This window comes from Mustela putorius, unplaced genomic scaffold (genome assembly GCF_011764305.1).
Source record: "Mustela putorius furo isolate JIRA1106 unplaced genomic scaffold, ASM1176430v1.1 tig00003974_pilon_pilon_pilon, whole genome shotgun sequence".
Lineage (NCBI taxonomy): Eukaryota > Metazoa > Chordata > Mammalia > Carnivora > Mustelidae > Mustela > Mustela putorius.
Window position 1 is genome coordinate 16,589,079 of NW_025422117.1, and position 9,912 is coordinate 16,598,990.

Genomic DNA, 9,912 nt, shown 5'->3' on the forward strand with positions numbered 1-9,912 from the left:
GGGGGTGCAGTTAGCAGACCAATGCAATAATCCAGGTAAGAGATGATGGGTGGCTTGGTCCAGGGTGGTGATTATGGGCAAGGGAGGACTTGTTGGTAGTCTGGATATATTTTAAGGTGGAACTGAAAGGATCTGCTGGTACAGTGAACAAAGTAATGATACAAAAATATATATGGAAAGAAGGCCTTTCTGGGGTTTATAGAAAAGAGACTGCTTTTGTCAGTCTTGTGACACTGATATACCAAATAGTAGCACAACCATCTAGAAATTCAGCTTCGGAACTTGGAACTTTTTGTGTCATCTATTATTTATCCGAAAGAACAAACAAAAAAGAGCAGTCAAATATATTCAGTATCAAAATCTGTACTTGCAATTAAGTGAGCTAGTTTGGGGCTGGATCGTATTTCAGCACTCTGACATGAATGAGATAATTGTTCAACAGACATAAACATTTCAAAGTAAAAAAATGACACTTATCCGTGAGAAGACTGTAAAGTTCATTGGGTAGTTACAACACGGGAAAACATTATTATGGAGAACAAAGATCTGCCCTGATTTATCCTGACTGACGGTATGTACTTCAAACTGATCTGACAACCGCTCGGACTTCTGACCGTTTGCCTGCTGGGCTGCGCGGAAAGCACTTTGGATCTTATTTCAACCTTGCATTCTTCGCTATAGGGCCTTGGCAAAGAGCGGTGCAGAACTATTCATGGACATGGGGATTTCTTAAGATCCTCCCTCCGCCCTCTCTTCTGTCCTCATTCTTCAGTGCCCAGTAGCGCTCTTATTTTCCGAAGTCAGGATCAGATCATCACCAACATGAAATTTCTGAATGTGTTGGGCCTGGCTGGGCTGGCACGTGGAAGGAGCAATCCAGCGGGCTCCTCGGCCTTGCGAAGCCAGGGAAGGGTTGGCGAGGTGCGGGAGAAGGAGTCCTCTGGGCTGCAGCGCGCCAGGTGAATGCGAGGAGGGAGGATTCAGGGCACCAGGATCCCAGAGGGGCCTCCACAAGTCCAGAGGCCCTGAGACTTAGAGGCAACCTTCAGAGGACCGCCTGGAAGGACCGCGGTGCACCTGGCCCTTTGAGAGGAGAAACACGCAGGGGCGGAAAGGTGGTTTTCCCAAATGACGTTAGATCTGCAAAACCTGCTTATTTTACCGCGAGATTCAGCGAAGGCTGAAGGGGGCCGGGAGGCTCAGTGGTTCCTTCGGCCTCGAAGGCGCCACGGGAGGAGGCCGCGTCCTCCGCCCTCGGCAACGCGCCACCAAGTCACTCCTCCAGCGCACCGGACTTCTCCGGGAGCCACAGCAGCTCATTTCCTCCCACCTTGAGGTCTCTCAGCCAGAGTTTGCCGCCTCACCCATGGAAGAAACTGTCGGAGAGAGTTCTACGGCTGGAGCGCGAGGTTAGTTTTCTGTTCCTCGGCTTTCCCGAGACTACTCGTTAACGCCCGTAGTATCTGGCTGCCTCGGGCCTGGGGCGGCCCCTTCGTCCCTCCAGCTTTCTGGCCTCTCTTGAGAACTTTCGGGAACACAACATCCGACTAGGGCAGCGCCACAGGTCCGAGGTTTAAAGTGGCCAGTTCCGGAGGCGGCCGGGCCGGGGCTGGGACTGCGGGGGGAGCCGGAAAGTTCACGTCCTCCTCCCAGGCGGGGTTAGGAGGGCAGAGGGCGCCGCGACTGCCCCTCCGAAGGAAGCTGGTCCTCCGGAGCGGCCGGTCCCAACCTCCTCCATCCGTTTTGCAGGGGAACAAAGTTGGGCTGGAGCGCGGGCCCGGCGAGGTGGAGGTGGGGCGGCGGGGGAGTCGGGTCGTCCCCGACGCGCGCGAGCCGGGGTGGAGCCAGCAGCCGGGCGCGGCGTCAGCGTTTAGGATGCAAATCGATTCCTGGCTCCGCCGGCGCCCCCTCCCGCCCGGGGGAGCAAGGCTCCGCCGCTCCACCGCCGCCCACGCCTCCTGCGCGCCGCGGCGCCCGAGCGGGCGGCTCTACTTAAGCCGCGCGCCGGCCGAGAGCCGGCACTCGCCTGGAGCGCGCGGGTGAGGCGGGGCGAGCGCACCGCGGTCCTCGGGGGCGCACAGCAGCGCGCTTGCACCGCTGGGCTCTGCGCGGCTCCCAGCGGCTGCGGCGGTGGTGGCGGTGGCGGCCGGAGCGCAGGGCTGAGCCAGAGTCCGGCAAAGGCGGCGGCGGCTTCGGTGCGCGGCCCCGCTCCCTGCCATCACCCCGGACCGGCCCCCTCTTTGCCATGGCTCTAGCGGACAGCACACGTGGATTACCCAACGGGGGCGGCGGCGGGGGTGGCAGCGGCTCCTCGTCCTCCTCGGCGGAGCCGCCGCTCTTCCCCGATATCGTGGAGCTGAACGTGGGGGGCCAGGTGTATGTGACCCGGCGCTGCACCGTGGTGTCGGTGCCCGACTCGCTGCTCTGGCGCATGTTCACGCAGCAGCAGCCGCAGGAGCTGGCCCGGGACAGCAAAGGCCGCTTCTTTCTGGACCGAGACGGCTTCCTCTTCCGCTACATCCTGGATTACCTGCGGGACTTGCAGCTCGTGCTGCCCGACTATTTCCCCGAGCGCAGCCGGCTGCAGCGCGAGGCCGAGTACTTCGAGCTGCCCGAGCTCGTGCGCCGCCTCGGGGCGCCCCAGCAGCCCGGCCCCGGGCCGCCGCCTCCGCACTCGCGGCGCGGAGTGCAGAAGGAGGGCTCGCTGGGCGACGAGCTGCTGCCGCTCGGCTACGCGGAGCCCGAGCAGCAGGAGGGCTCGTCTGCCGGGGCGCCCTCGCCCACGCTGGAGCTGGCTAGCCGCAGCCCGTCCGGGGGTGCGGCGGGCCCGCTGCTCACGCCGTCCCAGTCGCTGGACGGCAGCCGGCGCTCGGGCTACATCACCATCGGCTACCGCGGCTCCTACACCATCGGGCGGGACGCGCAGGCAGACGCCAAGTTCCGGCGAGTGGCACGCATCACGGTGTGCGGCAAGACGTCGCTGGCCAAGGAGGTGTTCGGCGACACCCTGAATGAGAGCCGGGACCCGGACCGGCCTCCCGAGCGCTACACTTCGCGCTATTACCTCAAGTTCAACTTCCTGGAGCAGGCCTTCGACAAGCTGTCCGAGTCGGGCTTCCACATGGTGGCGTGCAGTTCCACGGGCACCTGCGCCTTCGCCAGCAGCACCGACCAGAGCGAGGACAAGATCTGGACCAGCTACACGGAGTACGTCTTCTGCCGGGAGTGAGCTCCCCAGACCCCCTCGCGACTCCAGCGCTCCCATCCCCCGCCTTCCTGCTCCTACCCCACGCCTTTCCATGCCCCTCTCTCCCACCTTTAGTAGCTGGGCCAGGCCCACTCACGCCCCACTTGAGAACCTGCAGCCGCAGATCCTCTCGGCTTCTTCGTCTTCTTTGGACCCCGCTAACCGAGAGAGCCCCGATGTACCCCCTCCAGTGCTTCCTCTGCCCCACTGACTCCAACCACCCCTCCCCTGGATTGTCCTTCAGTCTGGATCTAATGAGGCAGTGTGGCCACAAAGTCACCAAGTACCTGGGAATGGCAGAATTGTTCAGAACCAGATGGGACTCTGTCCAGTGTGTAGAAGATTCCCTGAAATCCCAAGCTCTTTTGACTCTTTTCGGGGCTCAAGAGATCAGAATTGATAACACTGGGACTAGTTAGTGTTTTCAAAGGTCATTACGTAGCCTTTGTGACCCTCTTTAAAGGTAGAGTTTGAGAGAGCTGGATGGAAGACTCTGGACCTGGAATTAGGATCCCGTGGAGACAGAGACTGCAGAATGAATAAAGTTTTGACACGTTAATAGGTAGAAGTAGGAAAAGAATCTAGTGCTGGCACAATGAAGGATCGTATCTTTTCCGTGCACAATGAAAAGTCTTCGCCTGTGGCCTAAACTTGTAGAAAGTTACCCTCCTGCGTGGGGAGGCATCCTTTCTCCTTGGCTCCAGCGCCCGCTTCCCTTAGTTCGACCGGTCGACATGGCTGCCTTTACCGGCGAGAGGGAGCAAGAGTGCTGACGCCGGCAAGCAAGGGCGAGACAGCCCGGGTCACCCGGCACTGCGGGAAGCCACCTGGCTGTGACCGTAACCGGAGCTGGGTAGCCATAATGCACGTCGTGGGTATTAGGAGAGCCCGTATTGTTGCAGTGAATGGCAGTAGGACCTTAGCTTGTAAGACTTGGGGGGTGGGATGGGGGGGAGGGAGGAAGGAGGGGTGAAGGGGTGGGAAGGGGGGAGCAGACACATTCCTTTATTATTTGAAAGTTGGAAGTTTGTGCCATCCGTTTGAGTACACGCACATTTAAAAAAAAAATAGTACACACAAACATGCAAAGCATTTTGTAAAGATTAGTAACAGATCTACTCTTATCTGGCAGTTTATTGAACTAACTGTTTTGAGTCCTAAACTTAGAAGTTGCTGATACTTACATAACCTAACCAAAGAGTTACCCAGTAGTTTTTGAACTTTAGTTTAGGTTTTTCTGAACTTTATTTTCTTGTTGATTATACATTCTGATTTTAAGATCTATTAACGAGCAAAATCTGTTTGGTCTTGGTTACTTAAACTTAAGATCTCTTCTTAAAAATCCTTATTTTCTTCAAGCCCAGCCAATGTTGACTTCTGGGCAAACCCCGAAAACCTGAAAATGCCACTTCTTCCTGCAGATGGTTTGAAATTAAGGTGGAATCTCTTCGGGTGACAGAGCTGCAGAGAGACAGAAGCACCCAGGGCTGCCCATCTGTACATAGCTATACAATGAAACGTTTGTAAACAAAGGCAAGAAAGTGCTTACAAGTGGGTTCAGCAATAAAATCGTGTTTTTAGGTAAATGCAAGAGAAACAGAAGGAGACCTGGTTGCCTTATACCTTTACTCTAACATGGAATAAATCCCCACTGCATATTCTATCTACACTTTAGGTGAAGGGAAGTGAATCCTTGTCTTTTCATGCTGTGAGGCTCCTTTGGATATTCTGTGATGACAGAGAAGCCTTTCCTTTTTCATGAGTTACAGCAGTTCCTCTGAAGTATGTTTTTAAAGATTTTGTAAGAGTCGTTTTCAGTGTTCAAATTAGTGCTATTTTTTCTTCTTTTTAAAAATGAATCTTGTACTGTATCTTACTATGTCCGTAACAGATACTAAGAATTGGAACAGTTTTATTCTTACAACTCATGTGATCCAACCTGTATATACCATATATAAACATTTTACACGAATCATTTAGTTTTTTAATTCATTTACTAATGCTAAATAATTTCCTATATCTACTCCCAGTAACGTGCATCAGATGGTGTATATACTAAAGCAACATGTTTTCATGAGTTTCTCAGATCCTTGTCTCTGGGGACACTGGGTTAGGAAAAAAGACGTGATTATAAAACTGAGTTTGCTCCATACTTTTTTCCTTGGCTATTAATTATGTACTAATAATATGTCAGTTAACTGTCCACTTAAAAAGAAGGTACTTGTATTTTTAACCCACTAATTTTTTTTTTTTTAATTGGTAAACAGATTTGAGGTCTTTTCATTGGACTTACATTTTTAGAAAGGTAAAGTTAGGTTGGTATATAAAGACTGTAATTGTAAGGGAAATGGAAGTAGAAATCCAGGAAGTTGTGTTTGTGTATAAGTTGGGTGTGTTCTCAGAGTAGGTAGTGCAACAGAGCTTATCTCTGTTTCAAGCCTGAAATGATTTAGCAAAGTCACTTTCTGGACAAAAGAGCATCACAGATTTCTCCACCCTATGTGGTGTTCTGTTAGATTGTTTGGCAAACAACAAATATGTGAGAACATCTTAGGACAGTTCAAAGCCACTGAGAGGTGGCAAGACTCCGGGATTCTGATTTTCTCTGTTAAATCTGCACAATTCCAGGAGTCCTGGGACAGTGCTAAAGTTTTGTTTGTGCCACTCAAGTCCTAATGAATTTTATGTCGTAAAACTTTGAGTTGAACTATTCTGCGTCTTTGGGCACATGGATTTTACTTTCCCTCACATTCTGGCTGCCCAGCAGTGCTACCCTCCCTTTGCATTATGTCAAAGACTGGGAATTTAAATGATCAGAGATCATAAACTGACTTCTTTTCCTAGGAATGACTGTTTCCTCTAAGGTTGGCAGTCAAAAAATGCAAATATTCTACTTTCAGCCCAACGTGAAGGCTGGGTGGGAAACTCATTCTGTGCTGGGTGGCTTAGATTACTGTGGCTAGGTGACTTAGCATGGGTGCTTTTGGGTCCCTTCTCTTCCCTGTACTGTGGGCCACAGAAGGACCCTTTGTGATCTACAAAGTGGGCTGGAGTGTTACTTGTCACCTCTGATCTTGGATGGGATATCAAGGGTCCGTACCAGTAAGCCCTCCAAAGACACCATTCAGATAACCCGGGAGAATGTCATAAATTCTTCACATAATTATGATTGCATGAAACTGACCCAGTATAGCGTGCAATTACCTGTGTTATGGCTTTAATGACTGTTTGGTTCATCAGTACAAGTGAGTGACATGAGATTTAACAAATTTTATTAAAAAAAAAAAAAAAGATTGTTGGCAGTGGTGGCTAGAGACACAGGTACCTCGTCCAGTGCTTTTGCACCAGGAGTTGGATAAGTTGCCTATTTTTAAAGTACATGTAGACCATGAACCATATTCAGTCTAATTTTTCAGATTATATGTTGTGGAAAATATTCCTTAGAGGTGTGAGACTTGGAAATTTTTGGAAAAATTTTTTTCCCTTTCTGTACTGTTTTTATTCTTGTGCTGCTGCTGCTGCCTTTTTTTTTCCTTTTCTTTCTTTCTTTCTTTTTTTTTTTTTTTTTGTGGTAGCGGTGGTGGCATTATTTTTTGTTTGTTTTTTTTGCCTTTTTTTTTTTTTTTTTTTTTTGGCATTGATAGCAAAGTGAAAATTTGTGAAACTAGCCAAAATTGTCTTCTCTTTCAAACCAGATCCATATATGGGGCCTGTTGCTTCTCTGAGGAAATGCACAATCTGAATTCTCAGACAAAAATGGGCAACTGGCAATTCTCTAACATATCCCAATTTTTATTGGAATTTTCCATGGAATGTCATTACATTGAAGCCATGTAAGGTGAAGCTTTGGTAATTTTTTACTTTTTAAATTATGGTAAATTCTAATATTCGAAACATTTTGTACTCCACATGAAAAATGCTAAATTCTAGTGCACGTATTTAGAAAAGTATTGACTGGAGTGGTTGAATTCTGTAAGAATTTCTTTTATAGTCTCAATCATAAGTACTTTATTCAATTGACTTAAATTTCTAAAATAGTAGACTGAATATTTTTTATTGTAAACTTAGCAGAGTAAATCCTTCGGAATTTCTTTTGTTTTTTCCTTATGATAACTCATTTAAAAAACCGAATTAGTTTTCTTAGATGACCTGTCTGTCTCTAGAGAATAAATAAAATACTCTTGGGTTTTCAGTGGCTGTAGTACCTGGTACAGGGTTTCCTAGAGCCAGAAACAAGTTATGTTGAGGTTAATTTTTCTTTGTCACAATTTTGGACAATAAAGTCTTAAAGATCTTTGAATTTGAAGATTTAGATTCTCTACTGGGGCCTTTGAAACTTAGATGGAAGAAATCCAAGCAGACTAATTTATATTAGAGTTTAATCTTGTGTGGTAGGAAGATGAATAGTTGACCAAGAATTCTTGTCACCTTATACATTTTGTGGTCCCCCCCCCCCGCCAAGTTTTTTTGTATTTTAAATGTATTTTGAGGTATGTGAACATTAATTGTAATGTAAAGTATTTTACAGCTGTGTTTGTGACTTTATAGGCAGGTGAATTTTGCCATTACTATTGATCACAAATGATGATAATTTGTGACCACTTACACATCATTAGTGACATTTAATGACAAAAGTTTAAGATGTCCACTGTGGGTGTTAATTTTGAAGACCTAAATTATATGTTATTTAAATTTTTCCCTACATCTGAAAACTCTTAACTGCCAAACAATGTAAGATTCCCACAGAGCTCTCTGGATTATGCAATTGTTGAAAACATTACATGCTAAGTGATACGTATCACTGAGCCATTTTCTCAAAATAGAAGGGGAAAAGAAAAAAAAATAACGATTATCAGACTTTCCTCATGAAACAGAAAGCCAAGAAAAAAAAAATCCCTCTGTATTTTAAAAAAGACAATTGAGACGTGCCCAAACTTTAAGTGAGGATTTCTTCAACCGTCTAAATGCTCTAGAGATTTGTTTTCCCTGTTCACAACCAGTTGTATAAGAGACCTACTCGATACTGTTTTCCTCCCTGTGTGTGAAGTAATGAATCATTGATTATGTGACTTGTTATGTATTCTATTAAACACTAAAGAATAAAACATTCACTCCTTTAATTATTCCTTTTGACTCCTGGGTATGGATTGGCTTGAAGAGTGGTCTGATTTCATTTAAGGGGTTAAGTACTGGGAGGGAATGCTTCCCAGGTTGTTGTGGGGCTGTTGATGAACATTGGGCCCTCAGAACTCCTCACGGTGTAACTGGCCAGCTTGGCCAGGAGTGAACAGGCTTCGGCCCCAGTTTATTGTCTGTTGAATGCCTGTTAAGGTGGGTTGTTAGGGTGGAGGAAGAGTCCTTCCCATTTTCTTGGACCTCAGTCTTAGCAGCACATGCCAATTATTTTCGAACGTGGGGAATGAAGGGAAAGATGCCTTTTAAAGTTTGTAGGGGTGGCTCAGTTAAGTGTCTCACTCCTGATTTCAGCTCAGGTCATGATCTCTGGGTCTTGATATCAAGCCCTGTGTTGGGATCCATGCTGGGCATGGAGCCTGCTTAAGATTCTCTCTCTTTCTGTCTGTCTGTCCCTCCCTGGCTCATACTTGCATTCTCTCTCTCTCTCTCTCAAAAAAAAAAAAAAAGTTTGTAGGGGAAAAAAATAGAAACTTCGAGACATGCCTTAATTAAAAGTAGAATTTGTGAAGATAAATTTCCACAGAATGTTGGGAGAGAATCTGCATTTTTATGATAGGGTCTCTCCCCTGTATCCCCTCCATCACTGGTGACCCTCCTCTTGAAAGAGAGCACAGAGCCTTCCAGACTGAGAAATCAGCCAAGCTGAAGGCGGGGGGCAACAGCCTGGTCTGCTGGGCTGTGGCACCGGAAGCCAGGAGTGGCGCGTGGAGAGGGAGCCGGGCTTCGCCCTTCCTCTTTGCTTTTGCCTGTACTTCCTCTAGATAGCTTTTGTTCTGAAAGTGTGTGTGTTTATGTACAAATACACACATAAACAATTTTGTTTTTGGAAAGTTTATGTGGAAACTTTGAGCAATGTAATTTTTGTATATCCTAGCAAATGAGTCTCCTTCCTCCAGTAATCCCTGGAGGGGTTTTTCTCCCCAGGGGGAACCATTGGTGTGTTGTTACAGAGACATTCTATATATAATATATATATTCCTCCCTTTTTTCTGTTCAGCAGGAATTATACCTGCCCCGTGTCCTGCGTTCTTTGAACCACACGTTCTGGAGCTCTTGCCATGCGTGCCTGAATGTGTAGCAATGATGCACCTCCTTTGACTTGATAGCTCCGTGGTATTTTGTGTGGTGGGTCATTGTCTGGATATGCTGGCATTTATTTCACCAGTCCTTGATGGGCGTTTAAGTTTTCAGGTGTTTTGTTTCTGCTCCAAAGAGTGCTGTATTGATTATCTTTTCACGTTGATGCAAATATATGAGTCTTTTTTGTATGAAGTTATGCCAAGACAGAAATCACCTGTAGGTACTATTTTCTGTAGTGGCTATGGAAATGGGGATTCACTGGGAATTCTCAAGGGAATGGGGATATGGTGGATGGAGTAACTCTAGAATAATTAGATGTACAACTATGAAGTTTTTTTTTTTTTAAAGATTCTATTTATTTGGGGCACCTGGTTGGCTCAGTGGGTTAA

At 47.3% G+C, this 9,912-nt stretch overlaps 1 protein-coding gene across 1 annotated transcript; it reads left to right on the forward strand.

Moving 5' to 3' along the window:
- The first annotated feature begins 1,839 nt into the window (after window positions 1-1,839).
- KCTD12 (potassium channel tetramerization domain containing 12) lies at window positions 1,840-8,367 on the forward strand. Its single transcript, XM_013057213.2, has one exon. It carries the CDS (start codon window positions 2,246-2,248, stop codon window positions 3,227-3,229), a length of 984 nt encoding a protein of 327 aa, XP_012912667.1. The 5' UTR covers window positions 1,840-2,245; the 3' UTR covers window positions 3,230-8,367.
- Window positions 8,368-9,912: the final 1,545 nt, after the last annotated feature.

What these genes read in the sequence shown, in the direction of transcription:
- KCTD12 (XM_013057213.2), top strand. Translation starts at nt 2,246, where the DNA reads ATGGCTCTAGCGGACAGCACACGTGGATTACCCAACGGGGGCGGCGGC.